General features: G+C 38.7%; 1 protein-coding gene, 1 long non-coding RNA gene and 1 other non-coding gene across 3 annotated transcripts in view; 2 read left to right on the forward strand and 1 right to left on the reverse strand.

Moving 5' to 3' along the window:
- The first annotated feature begins 217 nt into the window (after positions 1 to 217).
- Positions 218 to 17,446, forward strand: LOC123859008 (uncharacterized). Its single transcript, XR_006794334.3, has 5 exons — positions 218 to 368; positions 2,871 to 2,983; positions 3,235 to 3,299; positions 3,483 to 3,617; positions 17,257 to 17,446. It is a non-coding gene; the product is annotated as an uncharacterized LOC123859008 (long non-coding RNA).
- Positions 3,072 to 3,160, forward strand: LOC123860724 (small nucleolar RNA SNORD87). Its single transcript, XR_006794838.1, has one exon. It is a non-coding gene; the product is annotated as a small nucleolar RNA SNORD87 (small nucleolar RNA).
- MCMDC2 (minichromosome maintenance domain containing 2) overlaps positions 5,644 to 19,242 on the reverse strand; it is a 32,075-nt gene continuing 18,476 nt past the window's right edge. Inside the window, exons 12-14 of the mRNA XM_045896452.3 lie at positions 15,670 to 15,812; positions 11,786 to 11,895; positions 5,644 to 5,869 (exon numbers count right to left, since the gene is read on the reverse strand). Of these exons, the coding sequence (XP_045752408.1) occupies positions 5,703 to 5,869; positions 11,786 to 11,895; positions 15,670 to 15,812 (420 nt within the window). The 3' untranslated portion in view covers positions 5,644 to 5,702. The remainder of the gene's footprint in view (positions 5,870 to 11,785; positions 11,896 to 15,669; positions 15,813 to 19,242) is intronic.

Here is a 19,242-nt window from a genome sequence, read left to right on the forward strand (position 1 = left end):
TGAGCCTTGAAAGCCTCTACGGAGTTCCAAACGGCCCCCGCCAATAGGAACTTACGTTGCGCCACTCCGCCGCAGGCCGAGATGCCAGACCTCCCGGCGGCGCCACAAGTTGGCCGAGAGGCTGGGACCGCAACCCCCACCACCCGCTCTAGCTCTCAGCCGGCTCTCCGCCGCCGGGCGAACGCCCCAACCCCGGGCAGGGGCGGGGCCAAGACCCGGAAGAGGCGGGGCCCGGAGCGCCAAACGCCCAGCGGAAGAAGCTGTGCTTTCTTTTCCGCGCGGCCAGCGAAGGATGCGGGTGCGTGGAGCGCCGTCGGCCAGGCGGGCCGGGCGGCGGGGTGTGCGGGCCAGTCGCTGGGCTCTTCGAGGTGGGAGTCCTCGCGGTCTTACTTAGTTCCCCCTGTTCCTGCCGGGAACCTGATTCCGTTCCGGAACCCGTGCCCGCCTCGGGCCTTCTGCCCTTGGGTGCCCGCGCCCTGGGCCTCCGACCCTTGTCCGAGCGCAGCCGAGTGGTCTGCACGGCCGCGAGGTCTGCCCGGGAGGCAACCGTCCCCTTCCTCTGCCCCCCACCCCCCCGCCCCAGTTGACGGGGCCGGAGCTTACTTCCGGGTCGTTGGCTCAGTCGCATTTTTTTTGAGTAACCAGCCGCGACTCTTAACCTGACCCTTCTCTTAAGTAGACCCTGGCTTCAACTCTTCTAAGCTCAAAAATAATAAAGGGCCTTCTCAGATTCAGGTGGTTCCGAGGCGGTTGGAGGGTACGGCGGGTGGGTTTGGTGCTCCCCCCCGCCCTTTTCCGAAGCCGTTTTATATCCCCAGCAAAGCCTTGAGTGCGGCCAGAAGGTTTTAAGGTCCCCTAAATGGGCTGCGTATTTACCCCTAGTAAGGGAGCATTTTGTAAAATGGGGAAGGGATTATCTCTAGGATGTTAAGACAACCTTTACTTAACTGTACTTTGTGATTGGCTTTTAAACTTGTTAACAGCAGTTTAGTAACAGTTCTGGTAGGGATTTAGTAGAGTTAATTTGTCGCATTTGTGAGTCTTCCTTTGTAAATATGCTCTGAGTGGTAATGAAGTTGGAGAACAATAGGTACTGTATAGATTCCCGCCCCTCCCCTACCCCCAGGCCATAAATGCCTGCTTTATCCTTAGATGTTTGCGTTTATATAGAGATGTGTATTTCTGAACATAATGCGGAAGAAACTGGTCAACAGCTGGGAGACTGGAAAAAACCACTCCCTATTCAAAAACAAGTTATTAATGAATACTTCACCGATGAGACTTGGTATAATCCTGTGATTTTTTTTGTTCCCTTCCCCAAATATGTTGCTGACAACAAGGCAACTGTAATGGCTGAAAGTAGGTTTTGGTTTTTTTGTTTTTTTGGGTTTTATTTATTTGACAGGGAGAGACACAGCGAGAGAGGGAACACAGCAGGGGGGAGTGGGAGAGGGAGAAGCAGGCATCCCTCCGAGCAGGGAGCCCAGTGCGGGGCTGGATCCCAGGACCCGTGGATCGTGACCTGAGCCGAAGCAGACGCTTAACGACTGAGCCACCCAGGCGCCCCTGAAAATAGTGTATATTTGGTATTAGTCATTATTTTGAGGCCTGAGGGGCTTGAATCCTCTTTTTATTGGTAAATATTGGGATTTTTTTTTTTTAATTTTACAAACTAAATGTTTGGTAAAAATAATGTAGGTAATTCCTGAAGCATAATAAATACAGAGCCCACCAAACCATTTAAGAACGGTGATTTTATCAATACAGTGGCATCTTATTTCTTCCGTGTCCCATTCTCCTGCCTTCCATCCTGAGGTGCCTATCATCTGGGCTTTTGTATCCATGTCTCTTAGCTTTTTGAGCTAAGTGGGATGGATAGCAGTTTTATTCCAAATAATGTACCCCTAAACATGCTTGTAGGCTTTACAGAAATGGGATTATGCATGTAGTTTTCAGTAGTTCCCATCAATCTCCTTACTGAACTTTTCCAGTTGGAATTATTCATAATTAATAGTTTGTGTTCCTGATATTGATTATGTGAAATTATTTCCAGACTTGAAAATGATAAATTGTTTCGCAAGGTCCAACATTTGATGTGTCTTCATAAATCATTTCCAGTAGCTGTCTGATTCAGTGATTTATCCTCCTGGGGTGCTGCGGGATATGATCTGTGGCCCTGGCTATTCCCTTTGCACTACCTAAGTGTGCTTTCAGGCAACCTGGGACTTAATAATTCCACAAGACTGTCCAATAATGATGCCAACATAATGTATCTGCTCTAAAACTATATTAGATTTGCCATTGTGATGCTTTAGTTGGAGGTCTGCACACTTGTTTTTATATACCTAACCTTTAACCTGATTCCTATCTCATCCTTGTCAAGCTTGGAGACAGAAAAGCAATGGCTAGAGTACTCATTAGGACCATCATGTCTTAAAATCGATACTGCCCCAGTAAAGAACATCATATGTATCCACTGTTTTTCCTATTCATGCTAATAAACCCATTTCCAGCTTGGAAAGATCATTTATGGAATTATTAGGGCCTAAACAGTCAAAAGTACTAATATGCTCAAATCATTATAGACATTTTAAGTTTGGGGTTTATCTGCTTTGACTACCAAAAAAAGAATTAAGCAGAAAGTACTTTGTTCATTAGAGATGTGTTAAAACAATAGAAAAATTTTTCCAGTATATGGCCTTAATGTTTAGTTTTTATTAAAAAGTTAGTTGGGAGTCAGGAAGGTTGCAAATATTATGTTTATGGTTCCTGATGAGAAGGAAGAAGTCTTACTGGACCATTCCTACATAAAAGATGCCAAACAAACAGATGCAAGTACAAATGAGAATTTTAAATATTTTAATTTCCAGGTGCAATAGAGCCTATGAGGTGAAGATGAATGAAGGTTGTCCTGATGTTTTCCAGAAACTGCTCACAGGATGGCTCTGATAAAACCACTAGGAGCACAACTGCATGTAATGAGGTACCAAAAGTTAATGTTGTGCATTTGTGGTACTGTTCATGAAGAGCAGTACCAAAAATGTTTAATACATTTTTGACATAGGATAAAAACTGGCACAATGATGACTTAAATTACTTTTTGCCGTTTACCCAGCTGAGGGTTTCTTTGAAGAAATAATTTTAAGACTGAGATGCCAGTAACCTATATTGTTTATGTTCATTACACAAGTATAATGCAATTTTTAATTAAAATGGGTGAAATGTTCTTTTCAGCATATAGGTAGCTGCAGATGAATATTCAAGTGCAAAACTGTCGTGGTTAAAATTCATTGCCTCAAGTAAGTAATTATGATTTGTCAAGTAATCACAGCTATTAATAATACGAAAGTATCTGAAACTCCAGAGGGCTAGGGCCATTTCCTGTTAAATTACCTGTGTGTGTCAGGACTATGATTTCTTTTTGATTTTTGACTAGGGAGTGGTTTTCACTGTTGGTTTCTAATTTTTTTTTTTCCCCCTAGAGGCATGCAATTGGAAGGAAAAAAGAATTGGTCAAGAAGACATGAAACAGATGAAGATTAATATTTTATTTAACATTGATCACCTCACAATAAATTATGTAGAAAAATACATGTTTGAGTACTTGTAATTGCTAGGCAAGTAAAGTCTATTATCTTTAAAAAATATCAAATGTTTAAACAGTTCCATTTTCATAATCACTAGTCAGACTTGGTTTTGTTTTGTTTTTTAAGATTTTATATATTTATTTGACAGAGATAGAGCAGGAACACAAGCAGGGGGAGTGGGAGAGGGAGAAGCAGGCTTCCTGCGGAGCAGGGAGCCTGATGTGGGGCTCGATCCCAGGACCCTGGGATCAGTGACCTGAGCTGAAGGCAGATGCTTAACAACTGAGCCACCCAGGCGCCCCATCAGACTTGTTTTTAACATACTTTAAGTATAGTATGTTCTTGTCAATAACTAGCTCATTTGTGAACCGATGCCCTTTCTTGCCTTGGGATTTCAGCAAACTAGAAAACCATGGAGGTATACCTAAAAAATAAGTATTTGTAATCTCCTAAACACCTTAATGAATTCTCTCTTACAAGTAAAGATTTCACCTGTGACCTACAGTTTGTTTAAAATTTAAGTCTTATTTTATTCTTTTTTACCTTTGAATAAAAAAGTAATCCTGGGGTGCCTAGATGGTGCAGTTAGTTGGGTATCTGACCCTTGGTTTCTGCTCAGGTTGTGAGATGAAGCCCATCGTCAGGCTCTGCACTGAGCTTTGAGTATGCTTAGGTTTCTTTCCTCTCCCTCTGCTCCCCTCCCTCGCTTGCTCTCATGAATAAATCTTAAATGATAATAAAAAATTTTTTAAACAATTGCTCTGGGAAAAAAAGTAATTCAGGTCCTAGTACAAATAATGTTACCTGAAGGAAAATAGTGACTGGACAGTCCAGTCTGTCCAGGACTTGAGGGTTTACAAGAATTCTAAAACTAGGGGCTGCCTGGGTGGCTCAGTCGGTTAAGTGTCTGCCTTCAGTTCACCTTCAGTTCAGGTTATGATCCCAGGGTCCTGGGATGGAGCTGCTCTCTGCTCAGTGGGGAGTCTGCTGCTCCCTCTCACCTTTTGTGCTCTCTCTCAAATCTTAAAGAAAAAATTCTAAAACTGAATTTCTAACTGGAGACTTAGGTAAATCTTGCTTTTCCCCTGTTGAGTCCCACAGCATATCAATTACCTGCCTTTATCCAAGTTACAATTTCACTATGGCAAGTCAAACAGTACAAAACCTATACAGCAACAAAGAAGCCACAAAGTAAGGTCTTGACTAGAATTACAGAACTAATAAGTAAATTGTTTTTAAAAAACTAGCTTTGCTTTCTGAATGTAAGTGTCTGGGACTAGTGAATATTCACTATTTTTGAATGATATGTCAAAGGTCCATAGAGAGATGGTTAAGCTCCATGAGGTACCAGTTTCCAAAGAATCAGCATGGTAGTATCTGGGTAAAATAGGTGGCAATTTTGTGATGACATTTTCCTTTTAGTAAGATTTATTTATTTTAGAATTTCTCTCAAGCTTTGGAAAATGAAAAGGATTTGGGGATTTTACAAGTTAAGTATATTTTCTCACAGTCTTACTCTCCCCAACCCACCCCCTGCCTCACCTTTCAGAGTAGATCTTTTCCCTCCAAAAACAAACTGGGTTTGCAAATTGGTTTCTTCACCTTTTGGTACCTTTCCTGTAACCAATTAGGTTTAAAGAGCCAATTCTTGCTCTTTGATTTGATTTAAATTCCTTTTTTTTTTTTTTCCATTTAACCTGGCTTAGAAAATGGGAAATATACAAGCTTTCCCTTACTCCATAATTAGGGCTTCCAAAATGATATAATGGACATAACACTATATAATAAAGTATGAAAGCTCCTTAAATTTGAGGCTTCTGTTAAAAAATTGCTGTTACCATTTGTCAGGTTCACAGGTGCAAGAAAAATGGTTTAAAATGATTATTTGTAGGTAAATGTTCTCATTTAAAGTGTTGTTGCCATCTTGTGACAAATAGTGGGAACTGCACAAAAGTGATATTTTACATTGCTTAGTTTGTAAATCTTTCGTCCTGAGACCATATTTCATACATTCAGGATAGCGGTCTAACATACTACTGTACACAGTACTACCTGAAGCATTACTTCAGAATCACATTTAACTTAAATATGAAGAAAATCGTGTCCTCAGATTGGCTATTCATCACTAGTGAAAAGAGTTGTCCCAGGTCCGTATGTGGCAATAAACTGTTGGAGCTGCTGTTGGCACTGAGTCAAATAGATATCCCTTTGCTCTAAATATTCTTCGTTATACAATTCAAATGGAAATACTGCATTTGGAGCAACACAAAATACAGTGGCCCCTAAGTAAAGAGGGAAAAAAGTGTAAATGAGAATTCCTTAAAATGCTAAATGTGTGGGGCGCCTGGGTGGCTCAGTCGTTAAGCAACTCTTCGGCTCAGGTCATGATCCTGGGGTCCTGGGGTCCTGGGATCGAGCCCTGCATCGGGCTCCCTGCTCCGCGGGAAGCCTGCTTCTCCCTCTCCCACTCCCCCTGCTTGTGTTCCCTCTCTCACTGTGTCTCTCTGTGTCAAATAAATAAAATCTTAAAAAAAAAAATGCTAAATGTGAAATCACATTTTCAACAAAATAGTTTTTAAAATTAAGTTCTGACTTATTTAATAGGACTTTTTTTTTTTTTTAAATAAAGATTTTATTTGTCAGAGAGCACAAGCAGGGGGAGTGGCAGGCAGAGGGAGAAGCAGGCTCCCTGCTGAGCAAGGAGCCTGATGTGGGACTCAATCCCAGGACCTTGGGATCCAGCTGGGATCATGACCCGAGCTGAAGGCAGACACCTAACCGACTGACTCAGGCATCCCTTAATAGAATATTAATAATCATGTAAAGCTGACCTGTTTTTGAGACTCATGAGACAGTTTTGGTACATGCACAAACTTACCAGCGCCAAGAAGAAATACGTTGATTACATTTTAAAGCTTTGAAACTACAGAAATTTGTTATCTCTTGACGTAATCATTACAGTTTTGAACCCGAATAGTGATGTGAGGAGGTGGAAGTAGTAGGGAGAGAAGGTATTAGAAGGTAGGGAAACACTTTGATAAAGGTTAAATGGATGATTGAGGATAAAGACATCATTGTATGTGTCACTGTTGATTCAATGAATGAGCACCTACACTGTGACTGGCCAGGTGTACAGTTGCTAGCCAAGCAGACAGTGCCTTTCTTCCTAGATCTGTCTGTCCTCAGTAAATACTTACATAGCCTCAGACTTCTGCCACTGCTCCCTTATTACTCTCTTTATCTTACCTGAATCTTTGCTGTCCCTTGAGAACACTGGCTTCTTCCCTGTGGCTCTCTCAGGTGAAGCTGCTTTTTCTCAAAACACCTCATACCTTAGTATCACAAGACAGAGACAGTGCCTAACTTGCTGCCCCCTTGCAGCTACCAGACCATTCTCACCCCTGCTTTCCTCTGAATAAAAATCTTTCCTCTAATGCCCAGTGCCCCCTGGGCTTATTACCCTTTCCCTTCCATGGTAAAGTCATCAACCAGTTCTCAGCACATGGCTCACAATCTTCCTCTCTTCCCTAATACCTTGCCGTTCAGTGATTTCCATGTGAATTACTCGTTTAATTCCAGACCTCCCTGTCTTGACCTTTTCCCTTCTACCTCCACTATGCATAGTAAGGTCACAGGAAACTGGTATCACCAAAAACTTAAAAACCATTAGTTCAAATGTCCCCTTTCCCTACACTACCTACTTCCAGCTTCTAGGTCTTTTATCTCCAAGGCTTCTAATCAGCTTCCTTCAATTCACTTTCCTTTTTTAACCTATTTAAGAATCTCTCCCAAGCCAGTCCCCCAACTCCCTTGCCCCCTGCAACACTCTGTCACACTCGCCTATCAAAACCTCAACTCTGCATGAGCCCAACCGTTTGCTTTATGCCTGCACTCGGGCTGCTAGACAGAAAATCACCTAATTGGCATTTCTTGGTTTCACTTTAAATGAATCAGAAACCTCAAATGGATGGGCACTTGAACTGCCAGACAACCCTGCTGGGTTTGTCTAGCACAACTGTTCTTCTGTCCCCCACAACGTGACTATTATATTCCATTCTCTCCTCAAACGTTTTGTTTTTAGCTGATGACCTTGTGTAGAGTATATGACCAAATCGACAGACCTGATTCTGTATCCATTTGTCTTCCCTCCTATAATATCGCTCGGCATCAGGGAAATCCAAATCTGAACTGACTTTTCTATTAGAGGCCAATACCTACACATGTGCTTTGGATCCCATCCTCTCTCACCTTTTAAAGGATTTTAATCCTTTGATCTTCCCCTGATTCTGTAGTATCATTAGTTTATTCTCTGTTGCACATAAGATCTATTTATTCTTAAAAAAAAAAAAAAAAATCCTCGGGAGCCTGTTAAACGGTTAAGCGTCGCCTTCGACTCAGGTCATGATCCCAGGGTCCTGGGATCAAGTCCAGCATCAGAGTCTGCTTCTCCCTCTCCCTCTACTGCTGCTTCTCTCTCTCCCTCCCTCTCCCTTCCTCCCTCCCTCTCTCTCTATCAAATAAATAAAATCTTCTTAAAAAAATCCTTTCTTGGACCACACATCCTTCTCTGGCTAATACCCTATTTTTCTTCCCCATCTTTATAGTCAAACATCTCAAAGTTGTCTATGTGCTATTTCCATATCCTCACTTCTTATCCCACCCAAATCCCACTCCACTGAAGTAGCTCTGATCACTGACACCTATATCCCCTAGGTTGCCAAATCTAATCTTTTATAACCACACGTGATTTTCTTTCTACATTTTAGCTGCTACTTCTCAGTAGCAGCTCTCCTTTGTTAGTTCCTCCTCCTCAACCCCATTTCTAAATATTGGAATTCTTCAAGGGCCATCCTTGGAGTTCTTAGTATAGTCTCTCTCTAGGTGATTTCAGGTGATTTCATCCATTCCATGGCTATGAGTACCATCTCTGTGCCGATGGTTCCCAAATTAAATTTCTAAATTAGAACTCTCATCTAAACGATTCTTGTATCTGTCTATTGGTATCTCTGTAGGATGCCTCAAACTTATATCTATCATTTGGTTTTTCTCCCAACCCTTTTTCTCTTTTTTTGCTAGTCTTGGCAAATGACACCATGATCCACTCAGTTGCTCAAGGCAGAAGCTTGGGAGTTCTTCCCTCTGCCCCAGCTTCTAAATCTAGTTCATGAGCCAACCTATTGGTTTTTGTATCCAAGAAAAATGTCCCTGAGTAGGGATCAATTTCCAGCTGTTATTTTTTTCCCCTTTTTTTCCAATTTCTTATTATGTTTAAAGTAACATTTAAGGAGGTTTAACATTGTTTTTTGCTTAAGACTTAAAAATCTTTTTGGGGTGCCTGGGTGGCTCAGTCGTTAAGCGTTTGCCTTTGGCTCAGGTCATGATCCCAGGGTCCTGGGATCGAGCCCCACATCAGGCTCCCTGCTTGGCGGGAAGCCTGCTTTTCCCTCTCCCACTCCCCTGCTTGTGTTCCCTCTCTCGCTGTGTCTCTGTCAAATAAATAAATAAAATATATTTTTTTAAAACATTCATTTTTTAATTTTTTTTTTAAGATTTTATTTATTCATCTGAGACACAGAGATAGAAAGAATGAACAGGGGGAGAGCAGAGGGAGAGGGAGAAGCAGGCTCCCCGCTGAGCCAGGAGCCCAATGTGGGGCTCAATCCCAGGACCCTGGGATCATGACCTGAGCTGAAGGCAGAGGCTTAACCATCTGAGCCACCCAGGTGCCCCGAAAGCATTTTTGATAAAAAACTAACACACATTTTTTTAATGTACTATAACGAAAAATTGCTGCCTATTTTACTATGGTATGCCATCGAAATTGTTAAGACACAACAAGAGCGGTACCTGGGTGTCTCAGTCGGTTAAGCGTCTGCCTTCAGCTCAGGTCATGATCCCAGGGTCCTGGGATCAAGTCCTGAATGGAGCCCTGCAGAGGGTTCCGTGCTCAGTGGAGAGTCTGCTTCTCCCTCTCCCTCTGCTCCTCCCCTCCTCCTCTCTCTCTCAAATAAATAAAATCTTAAAAAAAAAAAGACAACTAGATATCAATAAGAAGACAAAAATGTGTGTCTTTGAACTTAAAAACTATGGTATTATAATATTAAGGACTCCTGTGGTAGAATATGGCAATTTTCACTTGGTAATCATTTTGTCAAGACTTTCTTGAAGCATTTAAGAAAGCATTTGCTGAGGAAAATAAAACTCTGTGAAGATTTTTTTTCCTTTAGTTACTTTTTGTTTTCATAATGAATTTGATTTTTTTTAGTTTACTTTTTTAAATTTATTTTTATTTTATTATGTTAATCACCATACATTACATCATTAGTTTTTGATGTAGTGTTCCATGATTCGTTGTTTGCGTATAACACCCAGTGCTCCATTCAGTACGTGCCCTCTTTAATGCCCATCACCAGGCTAACCCATCCCCCGCCCCCCTCCCCTCTAGAACTCTCAGTTTGTTTCTCAGAGTCCATAGTCTCTCATGGTTCATCTCCCCCTCCTATTTCCCCCCCTTCATATTGATTTTTAAGTCTTTTTTTTTTTAAAGAATTTATTTATTTGAGAGAGAGAGACAAAGAGCAAGAGAGAGCGAGCAAGCACAAGCCAAGGGTGGGGGCAGGTAGAGGGAGAGGAAGAAGCAGAGAGCCCGATGTGGGGCTTGATCCCAGGACCCTGAGATCGTGACCTGAGCCAAAGGCAGACGCTTAACGAGTGAGCCACCCAGGCGCCCCAGAAAGAATGCTTTTAAGTACAGAATAAGAAGAACGTAAAAGATAGGGACACATGGCTGGCTCAGTCAGTAGAACATGGACTCTTGACCTCAGGGTTGTAAGTTTTGGGGTCCTCAAAAAATAAAATCCTAAATAAATAAATAAAATATTTATTTTAAATATTTAAAAAATATTTAAAAAATAAAAAAAATAAAACCTAAAAAAATAAAATCTTAAAAAAAGAAGAATATAAATGATAAAGCAAATTAAAAATAAAAATATTTTTGTATCATTCCTCTTATTTAGTATTGGTTGGGAACCAATGTTTATCTCTTTTAGTACATAAAATTAATTCAGGATGGTAATTAACTTTTTCTGGGGATCATGAACCTATAAGACATACTTAATAAAACTTACCATTCATTTCTGAGCATAAAGGTGTAAAGCACATACATACAAAAATTTTTACAGAATTTAGAGATTCATGAGCCCCTAGAACTCCCTTCGTATTCATGAATCCCAGGTTAAGAATGCTTGATTTAGATAATTATAGAACAAAGTTCTAATGTTCTAATGAATCTTTGCAAAAAGTTATTACCATATAAATTGAGTTTAAGACAAATTTAAGCACTGAACATATACACACAGAAAAGTCAGTGTTAATACATCCTTTAAGTCCCAAGGTTGGGACCAAAGTTTGGTTTCAAGGATGGTAATATTTTATCAAAATTAATGTCTCATCCAATTCAACAAAGACCTTTGTGAGAATAACTCTCTTTACTCTTACTGTAAGAGCCCTTTTATGTTTTTATTAACAAAACCATAATAAACTCATATTCATTTCAAATAATTAAAAGCTATAGTCACATGATTGGTATAGCTAGCAATTCAGAAAGGTGGTGATGCCAGATGATCACATTTTCTTTGGCTATGTGCCTAACTCCATTGAGGGGGGCTGCTTGGAAATTAAATGTTGCATGTTATTTTAAAAGGAAGATGAATTTAAAATCACTTCATGTGTTGAATTAAGTACATGTTTTTTCAGAATTCTATAAGTGTTGCAAAAGTTTAAATATCCAAGCAATCATGCACCATAAGGAACTTAACAGATGATACTACCTATAAACAATCAGTAAGTGTTCAAATTCAAACAGGCCTTACCTGATAAAAATTTATTATTCTTTAAAATAATACTTAAGATATATATAACATTTTATTTTAACAGACTAAGAATATTTAAATATAATTATTTATAGTGACCATTGACAAATTTGGGGTGCCTGGGTAACTCAGCCGTTAAGCGTCTGCCTTCGGCTTAGGTCATGATCCCAGGATCCTGGGATCGAGCCCTCCATCGGGCTCCCTGCTCCGTGGGAAGCCTGCTTCTCCCTCTCCCACTCCCCCTGCTTGTGTTCCTGCTCTCGCTCTCTCTCTGTCAAATAAATAAATAAAATCTTAAAAAAAAAACAAAACAAATTAATAGATTACCATATTTCAGTGTGAGAGATGTTTCAAATAATAAGGCTGCAATTAGTGCATCTTCTTTAAGCACTTTATTCCTTAAGTTCAGTCGAGCATGGGATTCAGCTAGGGAAACTCTGAAAAAGAAAACTGATGCTAATCAAAATATGTTGATATTATAAAGATAATATATATTTTGGCAGGAACAAACCAAGACATATGTGTACATAAGCCATACCTTAAAGATCAGCATATTTTTACTTAAAAAAAATTCAGTTTCTTTTCAAAGCATGTTTTTCCTACCAAGTTCAATAGACTATTCCAGAACAAGCAAATATCCTGACTTGTTATCAAAGATTTGGTTTCCACCCTGACTTGTCTTTATTTTCATTATTCTACACCCTCTTCCCCAAGTTCTGTTCAGATAAATACACAGTTGGGAAAATTAACGTAACTAAATATCTCTTATAGATATCTTTGGTGTTTTCTTCCAGTTCTTCATCTATTTAAAGTCCTCATAGAATCTTGAAATTTTAGTTTTGGAAGAGACCTTAAAGTTCAGACTCCCATCAGATAACTGAATTTTCTCTACAATATCTCAGGCTACTTATTGTCCAGTCTCTTTTGAACTTTTCCTAGGGCTCACTAGGAAGCCAGTCCTTTATCTTTTATTTTTAAACTAACTTTTGATTACCTAAAAAATCTCCCTCAAGCTCTCATTTGGCATATGTAATGTATTTGAATGATTGCTGAACTTGGAAATCAGAAAACCTGGGCTAAGTCTTTAGAATTTACTAGCTGTGTGACTTCATATTTACTTTCTGGGATTTTTTTGAAGCTCAGGTATAAAATGGGGACAATAATAATTCACAGTTATTATGATTTCAAATGAAGCATTTGAAAATTTTGGGCCTCACCCACAAAGATTATATAAATTTAAGCTGAAATTGGTTTCACTGAAATTTCTACCCACTGGTCCCTGGTTCTGTTTTCTGAGATTATAAAACAAGCCTAATACTTCTTAAATATGACAGCTCTTCAAATATTCAAAGAAAAATTTCCTAATTGCCCTACATTTTCTTTTCTCTAAGATAAAATATTCCTAGCTCTTTTAATATGTCATAAGACATCATTTTCAGGCCCTTCACCATTCTGGCTACTTTCCTCATGACCAGATTTGGTTAATATTCTTTTTCAGTACCGTACTACAGGTGTGATTTAACCAACAATGTAGAGGTGAGGCAGAACAAGCATTTTTTTTTTTACTCTAGATACTATATTCTATTAACACAACCTGAATTCACAGTATTATTAAGAGCCATATTAAATTGTTTACCCATATTAAACATAAAAAGAATGAAACCTCAAGTTTTTTTCATATTAAGACATCAACCTTTTCTTATCCATTCATACTTGGTTAGACCAAGATCATCCTTTGAGTCTATGGAGATCTCTCCAGAGTTATTTTCAAATTTGACTATAATGTTCCTGATGCCCTCACCTAAGCTCCTTCTAAAAATGTTGACCCCAAATGAATATGTATAAAGCTTTTCAGGGCAAGAAAAGAGTACCATTCAGCTCTACTCTAGAAAAGCAAGGATGGTGTTATTAGGTAACTGTCTATAGAAGAAGCAGGAGAAAAATTTAAAGTTTATGACTCTTCTGAGTTCACTTTGTTATTTCCTAAACTCCATCTCCACTTCTAGTGTTTATTTCTACAATGGGAAGAAGTAGAGTTATCACATTAAATTTAACTCTGCTTTATTTTTGGATCAATATAGTCAAATGTAAACTGAGGGGGCGCCTAGGTGGCTCAGTTGTTAAGCATCTGCCTTCTGCTCAGGTTGAGCCCTGCACCGGGCTCCCTGCGTCGGGCTCCCTGCTTGGTGGGAAGCCTGCTTCTCCCTCTCCCCCTGCTTGTGTTCCCTAACTGTGTCTCTCTCTGCCAGATAAATGAATAAAATCTTAAAAAAAAAAAAAAAAACCACAAAAAAACAAATGTAAACTGAGATATGAATTTAAATATCTTTTTGCTACAGAGAAAAAAAATAAGAAAATAGGATTTTCAAAGCTTTGACTATTTGAGTATTGATTCGAGTATTTTATTTTATTGTTTAAAAAAAATTTTTTTTAAGTAGGCTCCATGTCCGATGTGGGGTTTGAACTCATGACCCCAAGAACAAGAGTTGCATGGTTCACCAACTGAGCCAGCCAGGCACCCCTGATTTGAATATTTTAAATATTCCTTCAGAAAATGGAAAACATAACAAAATTTCGTTCACCATTTTAAAACATCACAGTTGACTTCTGCCTTATCTTATCTTCAGCACTTTTTTTCAGGTCTATGAAGATAAATATACAGCTAGGAAAGTTAACTAAATATATTTATCTTTTGGAGACCTCTATCTGACATTTCCTGCCAGTCCTTCACTTATTTTATATTGCAGTTATAACAAGATATTTATTTATTTAATGGATTATTTTACCCCTGGTCCTACTTCATGATTTGTTTGAAATTACACATTAATTTAGAAGTAATGGTTTATCAATAGGGGACTGTTTAAATTGTGGTACAGCCACACTGGAACACAGTAAAACTATAATGCAGCTATTAAAACAGAATAAGGTAATTCCTTATGTTCTGATAGTATTATAATATAATATGTAAACCATGCATGATTCCACTTGGGCAGAAGAAAAAGATCTATCCATATGAATATATATTTATATTTAGATCTTTCTCAACTTACAATGGGTTTACATCCCAATAAACCCACTGTAAACTAAAAATACCATGTCAAAAATGTATTTAATACACCTAATCTACCAAACATAGCTTACCCTAGCCTACCTTAAAAGTGCTGAAAACACATTAGCCTACAGTTGGGCAAAATCATCTAAACAAAGCCAATTTTATAATGAAGTGTTGACTATCTCACATATTTTATTGAATACTGCACTGAAAGTGAAGCACAGAATGGCTGCATGGATACAGAATGGTGCCTGTGTACCAGTTGTTTACCCTTTTAATCTTGTGGCTGACTGGGAGCTGCAGCCCATTGTTCAGTAGGAGAGAGTATCCTACTGCATATTGCTAGCCGGGAAAAAGAAATTCAAAATTCAAAGTATGATTTCTACCGAACATGTACATTTTCACACTATTATGAAGTTGAAAAATCATAAGTCGAACAATCCTAAGTCGGGGACCGTCTATACATATAATATGTTTAAGTAACATATTCATCTAAAAATATATAGCATATTCAAATAAAGTATGTATTTAATATACATCATATATTTAAATTACATATGTTTGTACATGCTAGTATTTGAATGGATAAGTTTTGGAAAAATACACAAAAACTGTTAACAGTGATTATCTCTCTAGAGAGTGGGACAGCAATGGGTAGAGTTAGCTGGACACCTTACTCATTATTTTGGACTTTTACTGTGTCCATCCTTTACTTTTATAATAAAAATTAGTTTTTAAAAATAACTTTTCAAAGAACAATAATAGATGAGTCTATTGAAGTATTTAAAAGTACAGGGAACAATGTACTTAAAAATAATTTTTTCTAGGTTCGACTAAAAAATACCTGGAATATAAAAAAGCCATATTTTAAAAAACAATCATTTGCATTTGAAATCAGTGCACTTTACTTAGACACATTTTATACAGAGGTTCTGATATAAAAATAATTTCATGAAAACAAATATTGGAGGTTCAAATGATGTAACAATATAACAAAAGGAATTGTTATATCACCTTAAAATCTTTTAGAGTAAGGTAAATTATAAACCAACCAACTAGCAATCAAAGAAAGAAAGAAACAAGTGAAACATAAATAAATTAATTAAACACATCATTTAAAAGTCAATACTGGCTTTAAAATTTTAGATTGAATACCTACAAGTATTTTAATGCAGATGCTGACAGTTTTGATCCACTTATAGAATCTGTTCTGATTCTTCGACTTGCTAGATAATAGCCATGAATCATTCTTTCTGCCTCCAAACTGAATTCTACATTCAAATTCTTTGCAAAAGCCAGCAGCTAAATTAAAAGTGTGAAAAATTTAAGAAATTCAAACTTAAATTCGAACTTTATTATAAAATCTTTATTACAAAAATCCAAAGTTTGCATATTTTATTTACATCAAAGTTGATTAAATATCTGGGACCATCTCAAAGTCATTGAGCACTTTAAATCATCGTCTTATACTTGTAAATATTGTTAAAGTTTAGCCAGAGTAATCTCTTCCTCCCTCTTAGTGCAGAAATGTTCTGTGCAACATATTTGAATGCGGATCAAGGCTTTGCTTCCAGTGGAGTAAAGGCTCACTTAGACCCTTTCAGTGGGAGAGAGGCTTCCCCCAGCAGTTCATTTCCCTTTGAATAGCTTTAATTCTTTGACTATTTATTTCCTTAAAACTTTCTCTCATGGGCCGTAGAGCTACCTGCCTTCACGTTACTTCTTTTCCTTCCTTTTAAAGAACACAGCTGAACGCTAGCAATGTGGGAGGCACTGTGTTAACCACTATGAAGGTGGGCCTTGGAGATTAAGACTTCCAGGAAAGAACAAGCCTTCAACATAATGATTAGCCCTGTCTTCTCTGAGCTTTGTGCTTTTTTTCTTTCTGAGGACTCCCAGTCCCTTAAATCCTTAATTTGTGACATCATTTCCAGACTTTTCACTACCCTGTTTGTTTTCTGCTTTTTCAACTTAGAATCGAAAGGAAAATTTAATCATAATAAGGTTGCTATTAACTATAATATTATATTTTAAATACAACTTTTTATTTTTTATTTTTTTTAAGATTTATTTATTTATTTATTTGACACAGAGAGAACGAGAGAGAGACAGAGAGCAAGCACAAGCAGGGGGGACGGCAGGCAGGGGAGAAGCAGGCTCCCCACTGAGCAAGGAGCCCGATGTGGGGCTCGATGTGGGGCTCGATGTGGGGCTCAATCCCAGGACCCTGGGATCATGACCTGTGCTGAAGGCAGACACTTAACGGACTGAGCTACCCAGGCGCCCCCTAAATACAATCTTTTAAAGGATCTGGATATGTCCTGTATTAGGTATGTCCTGTCTTCTTTATTCTCCTTACACTCCACAGTTCCCTCTAGACCTTAAGAACTGAATAATAATATTATTAATAATCTCAGTAGCCCTCTCTAGGTTTTATCCTATGGAGTCACAGTAATGTGCCACCTATCTCCCCCTTCAGGAAAGGATTTGCTCCCAGCTCCTGGGAGTGCTGTCAGCATTGGCCTCTAGGTATCAACCTCTTTAGGGAATGCCTCAAGAAAGCCCATATCAAATGACTGAGGTAGAAGTGGGGCAAGTGTTACCAAAAAAGTCTATTTCTGTCCAAAGCAAAACAATTCTGGGTGGGTCTCTTTAACTCCAGAGCTCATTGTAGGGCTACCTTTGGGCCTGCATCATAGGTTGACTCCTTTCTCTGCTCAATCCTGTTTCCTTCTCCCTTCCACAGGTATTAATAGAAGAGCTAGAAGAGCACTCCTGAATAAACAATGGCACACTAAATTCATCTTGGTCAGCCTCCTGGAGAGCCCAGGCTCTGACACACTACATCCAATCTGTTTTGTGTAATGGACAAATTTATCTTCTGGAGAAATCATTTTCACTGTTTCACAACTCTAATAAAGTCCAACTGTTCTCTACAGTCTGAGGAATCAACTATAAATTTTTTTGCCTGAGCTTCAAGGCTTATTGTAAATTTGCCAAATCCTAATCCCAATGACTCTAGTTTTTGCTCCAGTCAGCTATGTCTTCTCATAGTTTTCCATGTATATTCATTTCTACTTCTGTCTTTGCTCCTACTTTCATTCCTGTTTAGGATGTCCATCCTTCCTGTCATCTAAATCTTACCTTTTCTTGAGGCTCAACTAAGGTCTCACCTTTTTTTTTTTTTTAAGATTTTATTTATTTGGCAGAGAGAGACACAGCGAGAGAGGGAACAGAAGCAGGGGAGTGGGAGAGGGAAAAGCAGACTTCCTGCCAAGCAGGGAGCCCGATGTGAGGCTCAATCCCAGGACCCTGAGATCATGCCCTAAGCTGAAGGTGGACGCTTAACCAACTGAGCCACCCAGGTGCCCCAAAATCTCACCTCCTTGAAGTCTTCCCAATTCTTGCATTCTACTTGACATCTTCCTTCCTGAATTCCTAAAATACTTAGAGTTAGCACCACCCAGGTTAGCACTTAAACTGTCCCTTAATGGTTTCTTGTATCTTATTTTTGTCTCAATTAAATGAAAAACTATTTAAAGAAGATTTATTTTTCTGTGAGAACATAAAAGAGCAGAAGTAGGCTCATATATATAAAGGATTCAGTAAATAATAAATCCCAAGGGGTTTTGTTTGTTTGTTTTTCAGAGAAAAACTGGGCAAAAATTTCTCTAGGTCATTAGTGTGTCGGTATATTTAGTACCCTAATTCCTAGAGATTAACTACTTTTTTTCTTATATATTAAAACAAACAGGAGTGCCTGTGTGGCTCAGTCGGTTAAGTGTCTGACTCTTGATTTCGGCTCAGGTCATGATCTCAAGGTTGTGAGATTGAGCTCCATGTTGGGCTCTGTGTTGGTCATGGAGCCTGCTTAGGATTCTCTCTCTTGGGGCACCGGGGTGACTCAGTTGGTTAAGTTCCTGCCTTTGGCTCAGGTCATGATCTCAGGGTCCTGGGATTGAGCCCCACATTGGGCTCTCTGCTCAGCAGGGAGCCTGCTGCTCCCTCTGCCTGCCTCTCCCCCCTGCTTGTGTTCCCTCTTTCTCTCTGTCAAATAAATAAATAAAATCTTAAAAAAAAAAATTCTTTAAAAAAAAAAGATTCTCTCCCTCTGCCCCTCCCCCAAATATAAATAATAAAAAATAAATCAATAAAACAAAAATACCTGATTTACCATATTCTTTTTCTGTTCTAAGCTATGTGAATAAACAATGCTCATAATTCCGTTTTAAGTCCACCTCAATTTTCCTTTTACCCATGCAGTCTACCTACAAGGAAGGCAGGTATGAAAAAAAAATTTTTAATGACTCATAGATTCCCACTCCCAGTATTCCTGCCCTTTATCTATCCTATCTAGGTACTTTAACTCTACTGTGGATAGATTTCTCAATAGTCAATATTACAAGGGTGTCACTTGTAGATACTTGTGTACCTTTAATAGCTACAAAAATCATTACTAATTTATATCACCTACTCTCAGGTTCTCTGAACATGCTGCCCATGTTTTCATGGCAGGACACTGAAATGGGTTAGTGAGTCATGACAGGTATTCTCTAAAGTCAGAACTCGGAAGGCATTTATATAAAGTAAATCCCTTTGAATAATCTGTAAAATGTAAATAACTGTATACCTGTATAGCCTCTCATCATAATTTTCCATAGAAATATTCTATTGGTTTTCTTTTTATTGAGATTTTTTAAAGCTATTTGGACAGAGGTGCAAAGAATTAACT

The sequence above is a fragment of the Mirounga angustirostris genome, unplaced genomic scaffold (genome assembly GCF_029215605.1).
Source record: "Mirounga angustirostris isolate CCGP_5_RB_7025 unplaced genomic scaffold, mMirAng1.0.hap1 SCAF_4, whole genome shotgun sequence".
Taxonomy (NCBI): Eukaryota; Metazoa; Chordata; class Mammalia; order Carnivora; family Phocidae; genus Mirounga; species Mirounga angustirostris.